This window comes from Diadema antillarum, unplaced genomic scaffold (assembly GCF_040938485.1).
Source record: "Diadema antillarum isolate AM-2024a unplaced genomic scaffold, OU_Dant_1.0 seq00000460_RagTag, whole genome shotgun sequence".
Classification (NCBI taxonomy): domain Eukaryota; kingdom Metazoa; phylum Echinodermata; class Echinoidea; order Diadematoida; family Diadematidae; genus Diadema; species Diadema antillarum.
In genome coordinates this window covers 805,867-829,527 of record NW_027271431.1, presented here as the reverse complement: position 1 = coordinate 829,527, position 23,661 = coordinate 805,867, and the positions used below count along the sequence as shown (strand labels likewise).

At 40.1% G+C, this 23,661-nt stretch overlaps 2 protein-coding genes across 2 annotated transcripts; both read left to right on the top strand.

Annotated features, from left to right (window-relative positions):
* The first annotated feature begins 161 nt into the window (after positions 1 to 161).
* LOC139733060 (UDP-glucuronosyltransferase 2C1-like) lies at positions 162 to 9,554 on the top strand. The gene is made up of 4 exons (XM_071643902.1): positions 162 to 1,007; positions 7,039 to 7,267; positions 7,846 to 8,065; positions 9,161 to 9,554. Exons 1-4 carry the CDS (start codon positions 162 to 164, stop codon positions 9,552 to 9,554), a joined length of 1,689 nt encoding a protein of 562 aa, XP_071500003.1.
* A 6,996-nt stretch (positions 9,555 to 16,550) lies between these two features.
* LOC139733059 (UDP-glucuronosyltransferase 2C1-like) lies at positions 16,551 to 21,048 on the top strand. Its single transcript, XM_071643901.1, has 4 exons — positions 16,551 to 17,330; positions 18,992 to 19,232; positions 19,878 to 20,097; positions 20,667 to 21,048. Exons 1-4 carry the CDS (start codon positions 16,551 to 16,553, stop codon positions 21,046 to 21,048), a joined length of 1,623 nt encoding a protein of 540 aa, XP_071500002.1.
* Positions 21,049 to 23,661: the final 2,613 nt, after the last annotated feature.

Here is a 23,661-nt window from a genome sequence, read left to right as displayed (position 1 = left end):
GTGCCAAATAATCCCCCATGCCTAGCTCTACCGCCACAAGTCTTCATGTTAACTTCTCAGTTTGCATCTATACCCCCTATCCGTGCCACTCGCAACAACGCACGCGTCTTTTAGATTGAACTTCCGCTGACACAGTCATCCTGTTCATTGTGTTCCGCAACATGCATACCGTCACTTCACTCTATCGAGTTCTTCTCCTTCTTCTACTTGCATGTAAACTGTCCCAAGCGGCAAACATTCTCATAACATCGGGCTCCAACTCCGGCAGCCATTTTTCCGTTCTGTCGACGGTTGGGAAGGCCCTAGTCGACCGTGGACACACGATTACCGCGCTGATCAGCGATGCCTACGCCTATAAGACGAAGGAGCCGCAACATGCGCACCTCAACTTCGATATCTTTCGTGAGAGCGAGACGAGTTTATCGAGGGATTGGCCTGCAATCTACGCTAAGTATCTCGTCGAGAAAAAAGTGTCACCTTTTGGTAACTTATTTCACTGGATGCCCCCTGCGGTGACCTCCCTCGTACGAAACTGCAGGGATATGATTGACCACTTCGTTGGAAAAGCAGTCCGGTACGATCTCTTCTTGTTCGATGGCCACAGTCCTTGCTCGCTGTTCCTCGCTGGTCGGCTCAACATCCCGTACGTCATCCTTATCCCCAGCGGGATCAAGCCCTCTCTTGCAAGACGACATGGCATCTCTGATACGTCCACCTACTATCCCGAGATGTCCACAGGTCTTTCGTACCGTATGAGCTTCTTTCAGCGGGTCTCGAACACCATCGCAGCACTCTCGGGCGACGCAGTCGTCTTCTTCGAGTACGACGTCCTTAGCTTCATGCTCAGCTTCTCCTTCAACATAACGACCCCGATCAGGAGCTTGGCGTCCAACGCGCAGCTCGTGCTGGTCAACTCGGACTTCGCGGTAGATTTTCCTTTCCCATTACAACCCAACGTCGTGACGGTCGGCGGTCTCACAACAAGGCCCAACAAACCTTTGAGTGAGGTAAGAATTTCAAAGTGTCCTTTGCATTTCATTCTTTGTTGAGAGATATTGCTTCATGTTGTGCCACTGTCTCGGACGTCTTATTACAGTGCAATGTCTGTTCACAATGACTCAGTGACCAGTATCAGAGTGCCGCTTCATAAAGTGATCACATGCAACAAAAGGAATTCATAACGATTCCAGTTTGATGAATGCAGTTATGAAAGCTAATCAGGTGAGTAACTAAACAATTTTCGGCTGTTGCTATGGTGACTGCAAATTTGCATGTTGCAGTCATTGCAATTCATTCTCTTACATACCTAGACCCCTGGTCGCGTCATGTAACGACTATATATATATATATATATATATATATATATATATATAAGCTGTTGATCAGAACAATCTGAAACCCAACTTCATCATTATCATTTTACACTTGGATAATGTGCTATTTTGCGAAAAAAAAAGCTATTTGATTATGAAATAAGGCTTCGAACAAAATGAGCATCCGAACCATTCGATTCTTCTTAAAGGAATACACAAAACGTGAATCAATACCTTACATACAGTCAGACTATTATACACCGGTACATTACACTGTATAACTTATTCCTGTTTAGATAATTTGTCTTTAATTCAAATTCAGATGAATGATTACCATACTGAGAGGAAGAAAGTTTTAAAACGGGCATTCACACAACATCTAATTAAGCATTACAAGCATCGGCTTTCAAGCGTATAGACAGAAGCGCCATCTTTGAAACGTGTCAGCTATTGGTTAAAAAGACACACGTGCGTGATGATACTCTCTGAACGAAGGAAAAGCGCATCGACGTTCAGGATACGTGTGACGACATGATTGTTCCTGCGTAGGCAGTGGTAGGAGAGCAATATAATGAATATCAATTTGCACTTTCGAAAAGAACAAGTGCGATTTTCAACTTAAAGAACAAACGAATAAAATGCAAATAAATGCATTATTGGAGGATATTTCAGCAAAAACTGGGAAAGAATCTTAGCATACAGCGTCAACTTCTACAGCGGGGAAACCATTATTGACACTTCTTAATATTCAGTGCGCTTTCTCGAAGATACAGGGATTGGGTACCAGTAGAGGTTCATCAGCTTTAATAGGCATGTCACACACTTGCTCCGAGACAGCGGACAAGAAATGGACGACTGGTAATCGGGTCGGATTCTGCTGGTAGAATAGCTTTACTTATTTTCTTTATTTTTGACCTGAAGTAACTTGATATGACAGGCACTATAGAACATGCTGGTGGACAGCATAAATTAATTCCCGTATTACAGCTTGCTCATCACCTCAAAGACGTAACGCATTTTCACAGCTTGGGCAATTAAGTCTACTCTTTGGTCGGTGTCGATACCAGTGATAGTAGCAATATTCGAATATCAACCAGCAACTAAACAGCCACACAAACTCTGTGTAGAAGGAGGACGTCTGTCTGTCTCTATTACATACCAAGACCTCTACCCTTACTGCACCAGGGAGTGCCGTCTTCGACGATTTGCGCGGTTATGTCGAACGTATAATTGTCAATGAATTGAGATTGCCAATCAACTAATAATCCAAATATTCCCTGTGACACCATCTTTGCCTTAAAGGAAACCCAAACCCAAAGAGCAATGTGGACTGAGTGCAAGCAGCAACATCAGTGGAACACATCAGTGAAAGTTTGAAGAAAATCGGACAATGGATGCAAAAGTTATGAATTTTCAAAATTTTAGTATTGGAACCACGGAAGCAGGAGACTACTAGAGTTCATGACGTCATGTGTGGACAACAATATAAAGAAAATATAAAGAAAATTCAACACACTTTCACTTTTCTAGCGTAATGAAAGAGCCCTTGACTGACCGCTTTCGAAAAGAAGGGTGAATTATTACAACATCAAAGCTGATGAAATGTGCAATTTTCATTAAAGCAATTTTTTGTGTGTGTTTGTGTGTGGAATTCTCATTATTTTTCTTTATATTGTTGTCCACAAATGACATCACACTCTCTAGTAGTCTCCGGATCTTTACTAATTAACAGCTAAAACGAACATGGTTTTCGTGAAATATGCTGGCATCTAATTTTTACAAAACATTCCAGAGCTTAGTTACATTAAGAATTACGATTTCTGATAAATGGTGTTTATCAGCATTGACAGGATTACTACTTTAGGCAACCTGCTATGCGTCATGCGTTTTTTTTTTCTCGTTCTAGTTTGAAATGCTTGATCGCATCTAAACTTTATTGAGATTCCCCCCCCCCCCCCAGTCTGTCCATTTGACAGAATGTTTGATGGCAAGCCTTCCAACCCTTCGGTGAAAGGTTGCGTAGATTAAAATGAGACTGATAATAACTTATCGAAGAGCGCAGAGAATCTCTAGAATTCAAAGTACCAATATCAGAAACTTGCTACTACCGGAATTTCATCTGGCTTTATTCATGACAACAACCCACAGTTTGAGCATTTGAGAGTACATGCTTCTACATCATGATAAATCTGATGAATTAAAGATATATGGTACTGCCGTTGAAGTTTATAATTTTCATGTATATTTCAATATTCAGAGGTTCTGCGTCAATGATTTCCCCCAATGGACTGATCAGTTTCTAGTGCTTCCAGTCTTCCAGACTTGCAGCACTTTCCACAGGACGTTAATTCTTGGTCACATACTGTACAGTGCACTGAAGTAGGCTCGTGGATACAATCATCATGCGTATCCAATATACTACATACTCCCGATAATATGCAGGCCGATCAGTATAAGTTTGCGGATGGGGTGGGTATTGGAGTGAAATAACTCAATGTTAATAAACGGAACATTAACAACGGTGTACATGCACGTTTCTAAGTATGACTGGTATGTGTATGTATGCTTGTAGAAAAGCAGAAGATTCCATTATACTTGTTAGTATCTCAAGATTTGTCTCAGCTGGAAACATCACTGAATTTAGATTCTTATTTTAATGGTTATTGCTGAATTTGCTTCCCGACTGGGTGTCTGGATATAACTACCGTCAAATTTCGATTTTTTAAACTGTTATCATGCGACTTTCATTTGGCATGAATATGCAGAAAAAAAGGGGGAAGTATAGCTGTAATATAACACGTACGCGTACACAAAATCATGACGATAATGATTGAAAAGCGTAGCAATGTTTAACGCTACCTGCGGCGTGCCATACGTTTAATTAACGGTTATTTGGAGTTCAACGTGTCGTCAACTGACACTTCGTCACCGATTAGGGTCTTTTGACTGCAGGACTTTCGGCTGCCATTTTTTTGTCGCCTCGACACCGAAAGATAGGCTTTAACTACTCACTTCCCTCTTAAGAGAGTCTTTCCGTATATTCGCGCGTCGAAAACATATTTTTCTGGGTTTTTTTTTTCTAAATAATACACGTCCGCCCTCACTCGAACTGTAAAAATGCTCATATGTTAGAAGAACAAAATAAAAACAAATAAGGTGTACCGTAGCTGTTAATAAGTGATGTTTAAGAGAAGGAAGCTTGCGCCATAAAAAGAGTTACAATGATATGCGATGACTGACTTACTGAATATGATCAAAGCATTTCGAAACATATCAGGAAGTGTTGTTACCTTGATAAGATAAAGTGGGATATTATTCCAGTATGTACATGATATAACATAGCATTCGTTTCATTTGCAATTTATCAAGAGGTGACAGAGATTATTGTTTCCTAGAAACCGTGTTTTGTTTCTTACCCCACATGCCCTACAGGAGCACCACGTCACGGTGAATTGAGATCATTGCGGTGATTATGCGTTCCCAAGGCAACGTATCTCCCTTTCATTCTCTAACCTAACCCTCTCAGGTTTTCTCTGTTTCTCTCTCGCCGTGTGTCTAGCCTCTGTTCGCCTTCATATAAGGCAGACAGGAAACTAAGAAGCCAATCCACACGGCGATGAGTAACTCTTCCCTCAATCCTCTCATGTCAACAAACTTTTTGCACCCTGCTTGTCCTTACTCCTCCCTCCTCCATCTACATTTGCCCCCTTCCCCTTCCCCCTCCCCCTGCCCTCCCCCTGCCCTCCCCCTCCCCTCGCCCTCCCGTATCAATTGCACCTTCACCCATACACAGCCCCCTCTTCTATTCCCTATTACACGCCCATGCAAGTCATAACCGGATGTAATTACATTTTTATGGGTATAGTTCTCCTTAATAGTGAAGAGCTATTTATTCCAATGCTTCTTTCTTTCAGTACTTGGAGTGTATACAGTTCCCATTATCAGAGCTTAGGTTAACTTTTGGTCGGTACAAAAGTGTATGCTAGAGATTCAAGTAGGTTATTTACTTATATCTCTTTCAGAATACAGATATGGATGTGAAAACATGTTTTTTTAATTCCGCAAATATATTTACGCATTTTTGTCATTAGAATCAGTTATTGAGCTCGCTTTCTAAGTGGAGAATCTTCTCACTGTTGATATAAACAGAAGTCAGATGATAAACAATACTAAAGTGTATGAGGAGAAATGATTTTTGCAGACAATAACTTATAAACTTGTCTGAATGAACTAAAAATCAAACAAGTTAAAGTACATACCACAAATAATGGACAAGCACCATCATTATCGGTATACACTTACAAATCTTTGTCCATTTTGCCGTCATTTATTTTTTTCCAATTGTGTAAAATACTGTAAGTCAAGTGATGCTAAAATGATTTCAATATCTTATCCTTTGGATGACAGTTTTATAACTGAGAGTGCGAAGCACTGGTGAGTGTTTCGGCTCTGAATGTAACTATTGTTAAGGCTCGCACAGATCGCGTCCACGGAAGTGGCGCAGCATAAGACACTATCATAGAATCGGAGCAGATCGAAGAATACATTGAAACAAAACGGTACTGCTTAATATAGAGCAAAAGATGAACTACAAAAAGGGAAGACAACGTTATTTTCAAAGCAATTCCAAAGTTAAAACTTTGTTGGCAGTCATATTTCAAGAGATGAATCTTTGTAAAAAAACCCTAAACATGTAGAGGGAAAGGTTATTCTTATAGCGTGCTCAAACCGTGATCCAGACTGTAATTCAGTCATTCGATTTATTAGAACGAGGTAAGGGACCAAAAACTTCTAGAGCGTGACACCAAGAGCGTGTCAGCGTCTTTTGCAGTTGTTATTTCAGTGTCATTAAAGCAAATAGAATGGAAGTGTCTGTCCAAATTATCTTTGTACTCGGATCAATTTCCGTCGTAATGTGTACACGAAGTTGGGAGCGATTTTCTCTTGTGACTTGACTTTCGAGGGAGAGTAATCGTGCAGCTGACGATGGACGTCCGGGCAATTGTTGACGAAGTGACCCAAACAAAACGTCCATTACCCAAAGCGCACCCGACCAATCGTATTGTCTGTTCTCTACCTATTATCGATCACTTCCGGTGCAATTTTGTGAAGAAAACAACAAAAGTCCGCAGTGTATCGACTCTTTTACTCGGCAGGCGAAGACTCTTGACCAAATTGCCCTTCCATTACTAGACTTGATCCCACTTTTCCTTTCCAACGCAGCAGTAGGGATGATAAATCAGTGATTGTAATTTTCGTGTAGCTGACGACAGTGTAAATTTAATGATATTTTTTTTAAATGGTCAATTCATAGGAGTAGCAGCGTGGAGCTATGATCAATTCTACGTAATCACCAGTCCTGAATCAAAGAACACATGAATGAAGAAAGAACAACTGAGGAGTCGAAAAAGCGTCCAAAGGATTGTATCATTCGTACTGAGGGTGAAAACTCCGAGAAATGAGTTAAACACCATAATATGGCTTTCTCTTGTCTCTGTTTTTCATTTCTTCTTTGTGTGCCCGTTAACCATTTACTGTATGTGGGGTCCTTTGGGGATCTGTGTACAGTTTAGGGATCTAGCAGGGAACATGTCAATATGTTTTAACTTTCTGCCATGGTGTGATCTTGTTTACTGAATCGGAGTCTCGTATTTGTCAAACTCGTATGATAAATTACGATGTTATAATGCAGACATGACATATCATCCTCTTTGATTTCTGACAGGAATGGGAAACCTTCGTAAAGTCATCGGGAAAACACGGCGTGGTTCTCTTCACTCTCGGCACCTACGCGGGTTCTGCCATGACGCCCTACGAGATGGAAAAATTTGCGCGCGCTTTTGCCGCCATCCCACAACTCATCGTCTGGCAGATGAAGGAAGAACCGCCAGCCTCGCTTCAGCTTTCGAGCAACATCAGAATCGTGAAATGGATGCCACAGAATGATCTTTTGGGTACATTGCACAATTTAGTTCGTTTTCTGAACGCACGCCAGGGCCATGTTTCATAAAGCTGGTCGTAAAGTTATGCATCATTTTACGAACGACTGGAATGTAAAGTGTCATATATCATGTTTCAACACTCCCACCCCTACGTTTTTAACAAAGTATGACGTTACGTCAATATTTCATCTACATTGGGGCAAAAAAAAAGACTTTCAACTAAAAACATGTGTTAGAATGTAAGAATAATCATTATCATCTACAAATTTCAAATTTAGCTATTGAAATTTAAAATGATTAGGAAACATCTTGGCTTTCCATACTTTAGCAGTTAGTAGGGTCGTGCGTAACTTTACGAACAATTCTGTGAAACAGTATCCAGGATTATTCCCCCATCAATGAGATTTAGCTTCCCCATCAAATGTTACATCCCTTCAATCTTTCAAGGTCTTCCTGAAGGCAATGATATAAATAGATTCATGCTGTCAATAAAAGATTCATGATATTCCTATCAGTTCCTTTTTATGTTTCTCTTGCTGGATTGATGTTAACACTATGATGTCATATTTTCTATAACTCGAATAACTCAGGACACCCAAGTCTCAAGGCGCTTGTCTTTCACGGCGGCAACAACGGCATGTACGAAGCCCTCTACCACGGTGTCCCAATGGTGGTCATGCCGCTGATCTACGATCACCCCGACGTGGCCGCGCGCGTGGTCGATCGCGGGATGGGCGTCGTCGTCGACTTCTTCTCCTTCAGTAGTGAAGAACTGACGCTCGCCATACAGACGGTTATCAATAATTCGAGGTTAGTGTACTCATTTCCTGGACACGTGAGGAAGAGTCTGCAATAGGTGTGAATAATGCATTTGTTAAGAGGCTATTAGGAGATAATACGATTTCTGAATAACAAAGGATATAGTAATGTTTTGATAAAGCCCACAATGACACAAATTTTCTTGAAACGCCTTAGAAATTCAACAATTTTTATTTTCAAATTACACTGTCCCCATTCTCCTACAGATAGCTAAGATATGTTGTCTTCAGTAATTAAATGTAGAATACGTACAATCAAAGTTGGCTACAATGCCTTTGAAACTCAAAGCATCCCTTTATCAACATAGTCTTTATAATAATCTATCCATTTATTCACTCATTTACATATAAAAGCCCCTGCGTCTTATCTATCTCTCTCTCTCTCTCTCTCAACTACCTACATAAACGTACTGTAAAAACATCGGTGTTAGATTTAACACCTTGGGTGTTAAATCTAACACCGATCAAACTTCAATAGAGGACCACACCCACAGGTGTAGAAAATGTATTGTGACGGTGTTAAAAAGTGTTCTTCTGGCACTTCGTGGTGTTAATTTGACACTGTGGCTGGTGATATTTTTGACACTGCGCCAGAGTTAATTCAATAATGACACCGCATGGTGTTGATTTGATATTGGTGGTGTTAATTTCGATGGTATAACACCCGTCCATCTTCAATAGGGGACCACACCAACTGTTGTTACTGTGGTGTAAATGCATTTACAGATTTTTTTTCAAAAATCAAGTACTTTATCGGAAAATTCTTTATCGTCTTGTTGAAGTTCAAAATTAACAAAAAGTGCAGTAACTAAGAAACTATTCAAAAATAATTTTAAATTTTGAAATGACACCCGGAGGTGTTAATCTAACACCATGAATGAGCACCGGAAATTTAACACCAGCTCGGTGTTTCATATTTAACACCGGCCTTTTTGCAGTGTATATACTAGTATTTAGATAGATATATATTTCTAATAATTCATCTGTTCATGTATGATATTGTGTTTTTAGCCCGTCTAGAATTTACCTGCCTGACAGTCTATCCATATCTATGCTGACCTCTACTCCATTCGTCCATCTATTGCAGCTACCGGCATCACACTCAGCGCGTGTCTGCCATCTTCAAGGCTCACCCTCAACCGCCGCTCGAGCGGGCGGCGTTCTGGATCGAGCACGTGATGAAGTACGGTGGCGACTACCTCCGCTCGTCGCGCACCGACCTCTACATCTGGCAGGTGTACTCGCTCGACGTCTACGCCTTCCTTCTCCTCCTCGTCTACCTCTCCTATCGCGTTCTAAAATTCTGCGTGGTGCGACGATATCACAGGCACTTTCTTGCAGCCATCTTTACTTGTTTGAAACTTCCACTGAGATGTCTTTCCCCGCTGGGTCTTCGCCATGTCATCGGCAGTAGCATCGGCTTGGGCGTGGCGGGAAGACTAAGAAAGAGGTGGACATCTTCTGGCGTCGTTAAAGTCTGACTGTTGCGTTCTCTTCACAATCGTTATGTCGCATCAGATGGTAGCGGCAGCCTTTGAATAATTACCTGTTTAAGTTTAGTGATTTTCATACAGTGCAAAGCAGTTATTTGATGTCGTGGTATAGTTCTGTTTTATTCATCAGTTAATCGTCCTCTTAAAGTGGTTCTTTTTAATAAACTCCTGCTTATGCATTTAATTTCACGGACATTTTAGCCACACTGTGAGTGTCTAATTCCCAAAAGACTAGTCTATGAAGTCTGTGACTTTGCGCTTTTTGGGGTAACGAGAACATCATTACTCGTGACGTCATTATCATGACGTCATGAGTAACGATGTTACTCATGACCAAGACCGCCATTCTGACTCACCTACAAGACTATACACCCATGCAATAATAATTAACATCAGAATATTGTCGCATCGATCTTATCGTTTTGCCAGTATTTAACTCAATTCGTCCGAATGTGTGTTGTGTTCAATTACTGCCTTTTATCGAAAATGACCTTGCTATATAGGGATAAAATATTAGCCCTGAATCGTAGTTGTTCAACTTCATGTATAATGTAAAGAAAAGAGTGTGTACTTACTCGTTATTCTATCGCGTAGAGAGAGAAAGAGTGACATGACGGTTTCAGCTTCGATATCTGAGACCTGATACCAACCGTCTCTTGGTAGTGTTCAGAAAAAAACGTATTTCTTTGTTGTATAGAATAGGAAATCTAGTGTTGTCACTGGAGTATATAAACATACTGCTGTATGAGATGTTATTTTCGCTATAGGGTTAAATTTTCGCGAATTTTGCGATTCACAGTCGGACCGCAGATTTAACAACACGCGAAAATGTCGCCACGCACTAAGGTAGTAGTGCACTTATGTATAGGCCTCTATATTCGCGAAAACAACATCTCGCAAAAATGTCCGTGACAACAACGACACCAATGCCAATGACCTTATTGTGTCTCTTAGACTCAATAATGATGGCATCAGTAATCACTTTTTTTTAAAGAAACTCTTAAAGAAAACTGTCACAATTTGACATGCAAAGAGTGGTAGTAGAACGTAATATACTTAACGATGCGCAATAACTAGTTGTGATAATCATAATTGTTTTATTTATGACGTACATGCATGTCTCTTATATGTGGCACTGTGTGTCAAGAGGGAGATTCACCCATGCTTGGGTGAAAGTTATGGACATTTCAAATATTTCTCTATTTGAAGTTGGTAGCAGGTCAGATAGTAGCTAGACCAATGTAGACCGTCCGTCCCATACGTGTTTTATAGGTCCGCGCCTCCGAGATATCATTGTTATATTTCCCATATTATGAAAGGATATATGGAGTTCCGACACAATGTAACATACCATCTTATGAATTAATCGCCTGCTCCAATTGAAAACAGTCTACCTTCGTCGACTTACGTAAATTTCCACTAACACGAAAGAATTAACACAATTTATACATCCATAATCCAGGGTAGAATTTTCTTCAATTTAGTACATTTTTGAACTTGTGTGGGGTTGACTTAAAAGAGACTAACAGTATGATAATCTAGATGATGCTTGCTAGGTTACATTTCATGAATCAAAACTGCTTAGGTGAAAATCACCATACAGTTTGATCAAAAGTTTAGGGTTATTTTCTTTTTATCTTTTTTTTTCTGCCCCCCCCCCCCACGTACTCTACGTAAAAAAGAAAAACCGCTACATTATTATAAGACAATTAACAAGCATCGATCGACATCCCCAGATCATCACCAAAGATTTATTCCTACTAACAGAAAGAGTTTCAGATTCCCAAAATGCTCCTTGAAATAGGATGCATAAAGGACCGAGGCAACGACTTAAACCCGATGATCTTAAACCACATTCTTGCAGTTTTGCGTGGATTAAACATGGAGGAATAGGCAAATGATCATTGCAGTAATCTGTACTTATTCTTTTCAGTGAATTTCTGAAAAAAATGGTATGGTTGAACTATGAAGGATCTGTTGATGAGGAATGTATTATGTCGTCAAGAAATATAGTATATGATTATGGACTTTGTTTCAATGTATCAGTCGGCTAGTAAGGTGGATGACTTGATTTAAAAATTCCTTAATAAACTCTTCTGATCTCTGGGTCTGGAGACTTCTTGAACTGAATATAATGCAAATGCGCTATGCTATTAAACGGTCTTTCAAACTACTAATGCTACTATATCTAGTCGTTGATGTTTGTAGTACTGCAAAGTTTCTTATATAAGTGCTGATAGGGAATGTCAGGCTTTATTATGAGGATAATTGAGTAACATCTTATTAGACATTAGAAATCGCTCGGGAAAAGATCCATTGGACCTTGAAAAAGCTGTAGTGTGACAAATAGATATCTTGGTGGCTGACTTTTTTATTTTCTCGTGCTTGTTCCGCGGAGCAACAATATGATAATAAAAGTGTCAGTGATATTCAGTAACAATTTTCTCTTTGAAATCATTGTTTTGTGAAGACACGTAAGCTGTTTATCTTTTCCCCCAGTCGTTGTCGTGACCGTAAATTGCCAGTTCTCTTTGTTGAACTTTTCTCTTCTGCTTGAAATTGAATTAACATGGAGAAGATTCCATTATCGTGGTGCCCGTGGAAGGCTTTCCGAGAATTTGCACAGGAGATACTTTCCCCTCGCGTTTGTATCTGTGTGTGTGTGTGTGTGTGCGTGTGCGTGTGTGCGTGTGTTTGTGTGTGTTGTATTTGTTGTATAAATGTGTGTATGCTTTACATCATACTCCGTGGTTATGTCTAGTCATACATTTTGTGAGGGATGTGGTGTGACCTTGACTTAACTAGTCATGAAAGTAGCAACATTATATTTTTGAATCACGATATAAAAGGGCAACTCCCCTTAAAGGGATCGGCGCATCAAATGAAAGAGGTCTATGATAGGGTGAGGGATGAGCGTTAGTTTGAGAAAGATCCTGTTTGCAATTCCAATCAGTATACTGGTATGTCACATAGTTATAACGTTCTGCGAGGATAATTGAAACAATGACAATGAATAGTGATGATATCGAATTTAATGCCTCGATTATATAGGACTGAATATTATAGGAGACTTGATAAAATTGCTGAATGTCAATTCTCGCTATCGCCAATGACGTAAAAAGTACCCGGATGTTGATTTAAGCGTCATTTACGGTGCATTATGGGATAGTCCGGTAGCAAAGTCACTTCCGTTCGTACGCGCGTGATACGTGACTAATGCTATTTACACACACAACCGACTGTATTCTACGTGTACTTCCGGTTTTCTCGACTTGAATTACAGCTTTAATATGATTTGAAATTTCTCCATTCTTAAGAAATTGCTGTTAATACGACTATTGGTTGTTGCTGCGAAGCTGCCATGTGTTGTTCGCACGACAATAAATGAAAAAAATCTGCAGAAATAGGACCCTTACTGGCATGCGAGACGTGACGTGGCCGCGTGGGTGAAGTTTGCGGGTGACTCCACAGCGCAGTACGTGCACGCGCGACTTACTAGTAGTGGTAGTACTGATAGTAGCACTAGGTAGTAGGCCTAGTGCCTACGTACATTGTACGTACTTACTTGGAAGAAATTGCTTCGGAGACAGGATAAGTTCGAGATCACTGTTCGTTCCCGATTGTGTTCGTGACATTTCGACAGAGAACAAATAAAAGAAAAGATGGGCATATTCCATGACGATATACTGTATATCCAGGTGGGTGAATATTTTCCAGCATATTTTCAGCGTATGCAGAGATGACTGATCTGTGATGTGCTCATCGATCGCATGATCAAGCAGTACCGGTATGTGTTATGTAATTAGCTTATGCGCTGCGTGCAGTGGTGCATGTTGACCGAAAGATCGGTCTGTATCTGTCCGTCGGGGAATGTTCCGCGGAGACTGCGTCTGGCTTCACCGATCCCCTCCGTTTACGGAGGACAGCGTTAATGGCAAAATATAAAAGAGTCCTCCGGACAGACGGATCTTTCTGTCTATCTGTCTATGGTGAATGCTAATGCAAGGCCGGCCGCCGGCGGGGACTACAGTGTACGAGTATGACAGGCCTGGCCACACTCGCTGGCTCGTAGCTCGGGCGGTACAGCGGCCTATTGGCCTACTGTACTAGTATCCGTGGTCGGCGCTGCGCTATAGGTAAGGTACACGTACGCGCACGCTAGCGTTGTGCAAATTATGCCCCGCGCCGGAAGTGCCCTTGCTACCAAGTGCACTAAATCTTGACGAAAAAGCCACATCCGGGTACTTTTTACGTCATTGGCGATAGCGAGAATTACGAAACACCCTGAAGATTAAAAAGATACGTCATATCAAGAGATATCACTGAAATCATAACAAGCCGGTAAATTATCAACCATGTGACATTACCGTTCTTGTTGTTGTTGTTGTTGTTGCTGCTGCTGCTGCTGCTGTTGTTGTTCTTGTTGTTTTATGGGAGAGGGTAGGGCTGGAGGGGCTAAAAAAGTATGGTTTGTTTAAAACTCAAGCTAAGACTCGAGCTAAGTTTGATTAAGGGGCCTCGGGATCAGGCTAAGATGTATTCTGGTTCAAAAGTCACAAGGGCAGTTCTAATGCATCGTCATCTGAAGCCAAAATTGAGCAAACACGCACGCTCACACACTCAAATGAATAAAGACATCCCACAAAATCTAGCACGTAGGTAATTCTTAAAGGTCGTGAAGGAGTGACTTATGCAGCGAAATAAGGTCATCTTATCTGTCCGAAGACGAGAGCTTTTTTTGCATTGTCATCCTGTATTTCCCATCAGATTTACCGAGAAGAATGATTTTTAAATTTCTGGTTGGGTATTTGCTAGTGTAGGGAGGGAATTTTGCCGCACTGCTGCCGTTCTCCGACAGTAACTAGAACAGTTCAAATTCATGAAATTCGATCTTCCGTTGAGATGTTTTCATTGCAACTGATTGACAAATTGCCCTACATCGACGTAAATGAGCACTGAATTAAGTAGTGTTTTATAAGTAGTAGCCATGACTTTAAAAAAAAAATCATGGGCGTACATACTCGAGCAGGATTCGAACCCACGACCTCCTGATCTCGCCGGACAGGCTTCATCTCCACTAGACCACCGAGCTTCCGCCCATGATTATCCAAATTACACAGTACCCGTTGCATGCCATAAGGATGAGAACCAACACTTGCTGTCGGGCGGAAGCTCGGTGGTCTAGTGGAGATGACGCCTGTCCGAAGATCAAGAGGTTGTAGGTTCGAATCCTGCTCGAGTACGTACGCCCATGAATTCTTTTATCATAGCTACTATTATACAACGTCCAAGTAGATCCTTGTAATTTGATTGGATGATTGTTGGAGTCGTGATATTCAATAAGTACTCCATTCAACGCGCGTGCAATTTTGGTTCTATTTTTGCGTGCAACTTGGTTCGATTTTTTCGTTCTATTCCACGGTTCGAGAAATTGTACGGTACTGCATGTACTGTGTGTTGCATATTGAGGATCGCATGCAGCTAGCGCAGTGTACGTGTGCGGTACATGCATGCGCGTATGTAGGCCTACGTAGTGCTAGTGTACGTGTATGATGATTGCACAAGCCAGAAGGAGAATCGCAGTGGATCCACATGTAAGTATGGCTATATTTTTCATACATATATAATCTTCTAGGCCTACTTAGACCTACCCAACAATCCTCCTACCAAAAAGATCTACTTGGACGTTGTATAAAACAAATAGTGTATGGTCTTTACTCGTGCAATGGAACGAGATTTCGCACGAGGTGAAAGATAGAGGCGCTCTATTCAACGAGGCGAATACTAGTATTGCACTCGTGACCATTCACTATTTGTATACTAAAACACTAATCAATTCAGTGCTTATTAATTACGTCGACGTAGGCCATTTGTCAATAAGTTGCAACTATAGAACAGCTGTAACAACTTCATGATGATACTCCCTCACCATATTGTGCCCCCTGCATAATAGTTCGATAACGTGAATTGTTTTTGTGCAGCTGGTTGTTAGCTCTTGGAGTGAGTGTTTCTTTCACTTCTCTCTTGATCGGCATTGGATGTCGTCATTAGCAGTTTTCTTTTGTTTTTAATGCATTTTTTAAGGTTGAGGGGTTAGAAGGGAAGGATTTACTTCTTTCCAACCGAAATCATCTCCTGAGACTAGGCAAAACAAAGCATGCGTGGCAATTACGTAAAATATCAAAAATTAATTTACACGAGAGGAGCCGATTGCAAGTGATAATAACCAATGTTCATATAACGCTTTTTCTAAACAGATTCAAAGCGCTTCAACAATGTCAACAAAATACAAGATATCGACAATATTTACTGAACAAAACAAAACAGAGAAAGAACAGAACAAAACAAAACAAATAATGACTTTAAACGTAATCGTCAGATCATTAACAAAATTAATGACAAGCAAAAAACGGAATGCATGCCGCTTTATTTCAGTCACCTATCACTTTCTCCCCCCCCCCTCTCTCTCTCTCTCTCTTTATGAAGAAAAAATAGATGCACATGCTGATGATATAAGAGATGATTAACGATATAGTACAACTTACAAGTAACCCGCATAAATGCTTGATGCGGAGTTGTTTTGTCTAGCGTTTAAACGATCGATCTATTGGGAGAGAGAGGGAAGAGTCATATTAATTGCCGTGCGCAGAAGTAACTCAGATCGCCTAGAATGTCTTTTACAATATGTTAAGCGCATAATCTCTTCTTATACCTGGTAGACATGTTCGGTATTATAGTTGCTGGCATATTCCGGGCCCAGCCTCTTAAAAATATTCCGATGACATTAAAACGTGCTGGTGGGATACCTCTAGGTCTAATTCAGGAAAGCTCTTGCCCATGTTGTTTCGTGTAATAGGCAGACATTTTGAGAAAGCTGAAAGGAAGGCGATAATGAGAAGATCAACAATGTCGTATCTTAGAGCGAATGTGATGATTGCTGTATGGTTGAATTATGTCGTTCATTCTTCTGGAGCGAAAATTTTGATGTACTCCGAAAAGCAAACTGATGGCGACTTTTCCCTGCTGTCTGCGCTGGCTCGAGGATTAGTGAAAAACGGGCACTGTGTTACCGCCCTGGTCAGCGACTGCCACTACGAGGAACTGAATGACGACACTGCGTATTCCCACCTCAAGTTCGATGTCTTTGCTGATAGCACGACGACCTTCGTTAGAAAGAATCCGTTCCGATCACCGTCTCGACGTTGTCTTCATAGCCAGACCTTTAACTCCGGTGTTTCGATGACCCGACACCAGCAGACAATCGCTGGAAGCCTTACGAGGTGCAGCTTCTTACTCGACCACGTACTCACCCAAAGAAACCAAGGAGTGCGCTACGACCTCCTGATCGTCGACGCGCACAAGGGCTGCTCTATTTTGCTCGCCGGCGTACTTGACGTCCCATACATTCTCGTTGTCCCCAGGGGTATCGAACCTTCCCTCTCCCGCCGCGTGGGGGCGCCCGATACCACCGCCTATTTTCCAGAGATTTCATCCGGTCTATCGCACAAGATGAATTTTCGCCAACGCGTTTTCAACACAATTTCCTCCTTTTACGAAGATCTTTCACTGTTCATAGCGAATGACGTTTATTTATTTCTCTTCAACTTTAAATACGAAATTCGAGTCCCCATCAATCGTGTGATTTCAAACGCTCAGCTAGTTTTAATCAATTCTGACTTCGCTATAGACTTTCCCTTTCCACTGGCTCCGAACGCCGTGGCAGTCGGCGGACTGACGACTCGAGACCCAAAGCCGCTGGATGAGGTTAGTCTGCGATCAATGTCTATTATACTTTCAATAGTTTTCTCAAAATCTGAACTATCAGTTATCGCTTGATTCTTTTCCCCGTCTGAGTCAGGAAACTCCAAATTTTTCGAGTGAACTTTATTGGTAGGATGTACAGTAAAGCGATTGGTTTAAGTCGTGCTATGTCTTAACACCCGTAAATCAAAACCTAGGGAATATCATTTTAAAAGCTGATTATATCAACTGTTTCTCAGCAGAAAAAGCAAATTTATGTTGTTGTTATTTTAAAGGAAGAAAGAAGAGATAGAGAAAATTGGGGTCCTACACAAATAATTTACCCCAGACAACACTAACATATACCAAAACATTATAAATCTTAGAAATATGAACAAGCAAATTTAGTCAAAAAAGATAATTAAGCAAACGAAAAAGGGTCTTGGATGAGAGAAGAGTTCGATCTGATTTGTCAGAATAGTTTTACAGGTGTAGACAGCCACACGCTTGTTGGGAATTAACACTCAAGTGTAAGCCGGATGAGTGTTCATTATTGGGCTCTTGTTTAAAATTGTTTACTGGTGATCACAGCGATTAAGACGTTCAAGATGACATTTGAGTGTTCTTTTTTGTTTAACTCCTTTTCATTTCTGGTTTGGTATAGTTCAATTCAGTGTTTGTGTAGCTCATTAGGTTATCACCAATGATCATTTGACCTTCTATTTTTCTCATCACTTTCATTCCTGTCCTATTCAGATGCGGTCATTCATTACACCCCCCCCCCCCCGTCTGATTCTTCTGTTCAACATTATTTTAGTGATCGGTGTAATCAACCCAGCTAGTTTGCAACCTTTCTCCCACCGATTAGTGGTTTTGAGGAATTAGGTTTTTACATTTTAGTAGACCTCCTCCATTTCCTTTACTTCAAACTTTTCTTTCAATTAATTTGAATATACAATAGATATACTTATTTTTGTAAATTATCTCCATTGTGGTAAACTTTGGTAAGGGCAATCAGCTCTAGATTTAATAGACATTGATAGATGCGCCTCAAGACCAAGTCTATAAGACTTATTTTGTACTTGCGTTTACACTCATGTAGTACTCCATAAAGAACAATGAATCAAATTACATTATGAAATTGTGTAAAGAACAATGCTCTATGATACCTCCTGGTTTATCATTGAATCCTTTTTGATCTCTTGCCTTTTTCATTTTTTTTTCTAAAGCTGACTTCTGTGCTTGACGTCAGTAAAGAGTAACACCGCAACAGACACCAAAGCTTTAAAATCAAGAAAATCCACTTGAAAGAGCATTTTCTAAAGAATGTACTCGTTCTTAAACAAACAGGATTTCATTGTTATATACACTTGTAAATGTGACATATGAAATATTGATAAAATTAACCAATGCAAACATTTCATCTTTAGAGAGCAATAGTATCATTACTTATCCGACAGTATGTAGAAAATGTGCATTCGGAATACACAAAATTCTGATATGTGATAACTACTAAAATAAACAACTATAGATGTTATCATACATTACTTTTATGCAAGACTCTTTATCCTAATGATTTCTCCCTGATCAATGACACTTTAATTCTCCGTCAGTCACGTATCACGCCTAGAGGTTCAATTTTGAACCCTGATTTCTTAGTGTGTACTGTTTGTCACGTGTTATAGGACTGGGTGGAACTGATATCACCGACGGGTGAGGGCGTCGTACTCGTAGCCCTTGGCACCAAAGACACAAGTGCGGGCGCTAAATCTGGGATTCAGATATCTGACCTCACGAAGCTTTCGCGAGCCCTTGCTGCAATACCCCAGGCGGTTATCTGGCAGACGCATGAGCCCATGCCTTCGGGCGTTCTGCTGGGAGCGAACACCAAACTCGTGAAGTGGTGTCCGCAAAATGACTTGCTTGGTAAGTTAGAAAAAACCCGAAGAGATAACCCTAAGATCTCTTTGGGAAAACCCCTTTTCCACTTTCTTTTATCCGAATGGATGACAAATGCTGTCATCCACATTGAGCTGCATTCATTGCAGGCCTGTATACCACAGGTATGATTACTTAAAGCACTGAACAGAATTGATACCACTGAATATGATAAACGATGCCTGATTAAAAAATCATCGACGGTAAAAAAAAAAAAATCATTTGACACACACAGATGTCGCCAAATAAACTCATGCATTCAGTCCTTCTCTTGCTAATAACTCCCAACCTCCCCCGCCTAGAAATTTGCTGGTATCCAGCACAACCAAACCGAAGTCAGTATGAAGCATTATGCTTTTTAAATGCTACATGCGAATCGTATTCTCAATGAATTGTTAAAAATCATCCCGAGGTGTTTTCTGAAGTTGTATAATTAACTTGTTCCTTGTTTCCATTTGTTGTAAACGGTTCCCAGCATGCCCCCTATACTTGTTTTCACACAGATAACTGTATTGTCACACAGAGAACTGTACTCGTATTTAGGTGTATGGTGTAAATTAAATCTTTTGGATGGCGATAATAATATGTAAATTCATCTGTTCCTCTCCTGTCCGCTATTTCACCTATTTCCAGGCCACGGGGCGGTGAAATTACTCATTTTCTCAGGAGAAACGAACAGCCTCTACGAAGCCGTTTACCACGGCGTACCAGTAGTTGTCATCCCCATAGCCCCCGAAGGCTGGGATGTAGCGGCTCGTGTGCTCGAGCGCGGTCTCGGGATGTCGGCAGACCTTTCCCGCGCTACGAGCGAGGGGCTTTCCCATTCCATCCTTGAAGTCATGAATAATCATAGGTAGATGAACATGTTGTGACAAAGGCTGTTGTCACGTGACCAAGACGATCCTTTCACAGACTCTTCCACCAGACAACATAAATTACTACTCAATGTTTTCACAGGATTTTCTTATCACAACGGTGAACGCATTTTACCAGTTTAATCCGCCTCTTGCTTCAGTCTTTTTGTTCTTAGACAATATAAGCAACAACAAAAAAAATTAATAGAACTTTAAACCCATACTACATGCACACTATGGACGAGAATTTCACAAAGTCAATTCAATGCAGTTTTCATTTATTTCCATCCAAAACAAAAGATGGAAACAAAATACAAGGCATACATGCATTACACAAATCATGTTCTTTTGTTATTTATTGTTTGTTAGAAATTGTAGGCCTAAGTGTATAATGTAAGCAATGATACATTGCTCTTCAGCTATTTGATATTATTACGATGTTGGTTTGAAATTCTCTTTCCTGAGACCCAACAGACTTTTGATATTTACTAGTCATTTGAATATCAGTGTAATGTACCATGCTACTATACATGTTCATAATCATGAGCCGTTTTCCTTTCAACCGCAGCTTCAGAGACAATGCTCGCCGAGTCTCGGCAATCATGAAGGAGCGCCCTCTACGTCCCATGGATCTCGCAGTGCACTGGATCGAACTCATTCTGCAACACGGCGGAGGTTACTTACGACCATCTAGCTGTGACTTGCACTTCTGGCAGTCCTCCTCACTGGACGTCTTTGGCTTTCTGGCTCTCTCCGTTTACCTCGTGTTCCGCGTGCTGGTTTTCGCGGGAAGACAACTAGGGACATTCTGCAGGAATTATTTGAGGAAAGAAGCAGGCTACAGGAGTGTCAGCCGATATTTTACTAGAACGAGAAGGCGGGTGATTTTGCTTGCTGGTGCAATAATCACAGGCATACACTTCGTTATTCTCTGTTTAAAGAGACAGTGAATAGCCAGCCATTCGAATTCAGGTGTATCTCCCGAAATCTGATCTCCTGTTGTTTTCTTTTTTCAACTGAGTTACATAAGCTGGATTAGAAAACCGTTGAGTACTTTTTACAGAGTGACTAAGGACTACCTATTCACCACCCCCTAAAACAAGCTTCTTAGAATAAAAGGAACGTGTTATTCGAATTATTAATCACGCTGGTAGTCTCTCCCATAAGAATGAATAATTTTGCAGGAATAAATCCATATGGTAAATGAATAATTGCTCGTTTATAATTTGGGAATATTTGTGTACCCTCTATCCACAATAATAAACTGCAAACAATTTTTCAAATATGTTTATGTTTAAAAGAAACCATTTGGTTCATAATATCCCAATCAGCAGAATATGTTAATATATCAATGATATCTCTCACGTACTCGAATTGTTTTGTATTAAAATGCAATTATGTCTAAACAATGACATTATTTGTCCATTGAAATTACTCAGAGTACATCTGTTTATTTTGTTAAACGTTAATTAAAGTCATATTTAATGACTACTCTGGATTAGTATAATAGTCATTCAAACATTGTCAGATTCCATGTGCTATCTATTACTATCGTATACTGTTTGTGTGCAATAATAGTAAGTTAACTCGCTTTGGTCTCTTTCAAATCATTACCGACCTCTCTCATGCTGAGGACTCATATTTCCTTGGAAACCTGCAATTCTCTCAAGCTCTAGCTTTCCGTAGGTTTCCTTCGTGTTTCTATCTCGCTGTCTCCGCTCCCTGCTAATTGCATTTGTTATATCAGCATAATGGCGGTTTCAGTTTATACAATCTTCACTGTATACATTCATGAGACGTATTTTGTGCACGTATTCTATTTTTTTTTTTTTTGGCCTCGATATATCTTCTTCTTTTTTTAGTATGAAACTAAACCGAAATTGAAAGCAACCATATCTTGAAATAAGTGCAGATCATGTGACCGCGAGTAACCTTATTGTGACGTGCACTCAGTGGGTAAATCATATTTTGGCGTTGTTAAAAGAATGCACCTCTCGTGTTTATATTTATATGGCAGCCTCGCAGCAGATTAGGGTATATTCATTAAAAAATCCCAATCATTATGCACATCGAAAGTAATACTGCGTGTTATAAAAAAAAATGATTGGCACGGTACGAGTAAACTCATGTAGACTAAGAGATCAAATCAAGGGTGAACAAAATAGAGTGAACAAGGAGGGGAAAGAATTGAACAGCGAGAATAGCTTGAATAAACATTAACATTTCATTTTTTCACTCAGAAGAGTATAGAAATTAAAGAAACAAGTTCAATGCAATACACAGGCAAGCGGATACTATGCAAAGTGCAAAAGAAAGTCCACATTTCAATATAACAATCGCTGAAATCATACATATTAAACAACATGCCAAGTTTAAGTTTCATCCTAGGATAACATTATTTTGATTTATTTGATTTGAACATGAATGAGATTGAAACTGTTGGGAAATCCCTCAGTCATTTTAACAATTGATTCATTCATTTAAAAAGCATCTTTTCCTCTTTGTGTGATATGCCGATATATCCTTCTCCATGGCGGAAATCAAATGACGATAAAAACATGTTTTAGACATGAAAGAAAACCGGCTTTATCGAGTGTTCATTGATTTACATTACACGGTTTCTGCATGTCTACCGCTACTGTCGCGAAACAATATAAAAAGCCTGTATTGTAATCACAAGGTCTCATTCGCATTTCAATTTCCTTGTCCCGATTACTTGCGGCTTTTAGTTCCAAAAACGTCAAAAAGGGATGAATGTAATGATAGCATTGATTCGAACAAGAGTCATGAATAGTCATCCTTGGAAAGTCATTGTAAAAAATCCCCTAACATGTTAACGAGGTTTTTTTTTTTTTTTTTGACTCATAAAGGCCACGTTACGGTCCAGAAAAAAACCAAAGATCTACCGTGAACATTGAAACCCTTCACGTTAATTCGAATAAAAATCATGAATTGTCATTGAAAAGTCATAATTGTCAAAAATGGTTTAGCGCATTCAAACTAAAATTGACAAGTTCTTCTTCAATTTAAGGCAACGTTACGGTCCAGTGAAGGCGTTGATTCACTGTGAACATGGAAACCCTCTGCAAAAAGAGTTTCTTATATCGACTTACATTCACCTTTTTCACTACATTGGCAACCCGAATAAACGCTGCTCTGAGCACAACGACTAACGGTGAGAAAGTAGCTGCGTCCTATCATGATAGAGTTCGTGTCATACAATACTTATAACGGCAAATGATACAGAAACAATAGCGGAGAACCCTCCGCTCCAAATGTATATGTACATGTACATATATATATATATATATATATATATATATATATATATATATATACATATATATATATTTTGAAACAAAGAAGGTTTGTTTCAAAATATATTACAAAATTACAAAATATTACAAAATATTACAAAATAATAAAAAGCTGCATCGCTTCGGTGATCCCTCGCATTTATTCCAAAGTTGATTTACATCCTTTGGGTTTATGTCAGGTTAATGTGTGTGTGTGTGTGTGTGTGGCACACATACACACACTATAGCTTCTGACCACACGAGCAA

What these genes read in the sequence shown, in the direction of transcription:
- LOC139733060 (XM_071643902.1), top strand. Translation starts at nt 162, where the DNA reads ATGCATACCGTCACTTCACTCTATCGAGTTCTTCTCCTTCTTCTACTT. An exon ending in GCCACAGAATGATCTTTTGG is followed by an intron (nt 7,268 to 7,845) that starts GTACATTGCACA and finishes CGAATAACTCAG; the next exon opens with GACACCCAAGTCTCAAGGCG. An exon ending in ACGGTTATCAATAATTCGAG is followed by an intron (nt 8,066 to 9,160) that starts GTTAGTGTACTC and finishes CATCTATTGCAG; the next exon opens with CTACCGGCATCACACTCAGC.
- LOC139733059 (XM_071643901.1), top strand. Translation starts at nt 16,551, where the DNA reads ATGTACTCCGAAAAGCAAACTGATGGCGACTTTTCCCTGCTGTCTGCG. An exon ending in ACCCAAAGCCGCTGGATGAG is followed by an intron (nt 17,331 to 18,991) that starts GTTAGTCTGCGA and finishes CACGTGTTATAG; the next exon opens with GACTGGGTGGAACTGATATC. An exon ending in TCCGCAAAATGACTTGCTTG is followed by an intron (nt 19,233 to 19,877) that starts GTAAGTTAGAAA and finishes ACCTATTTCCAG; the next exon opens with GCCACGGGGCGGTGAAATTA.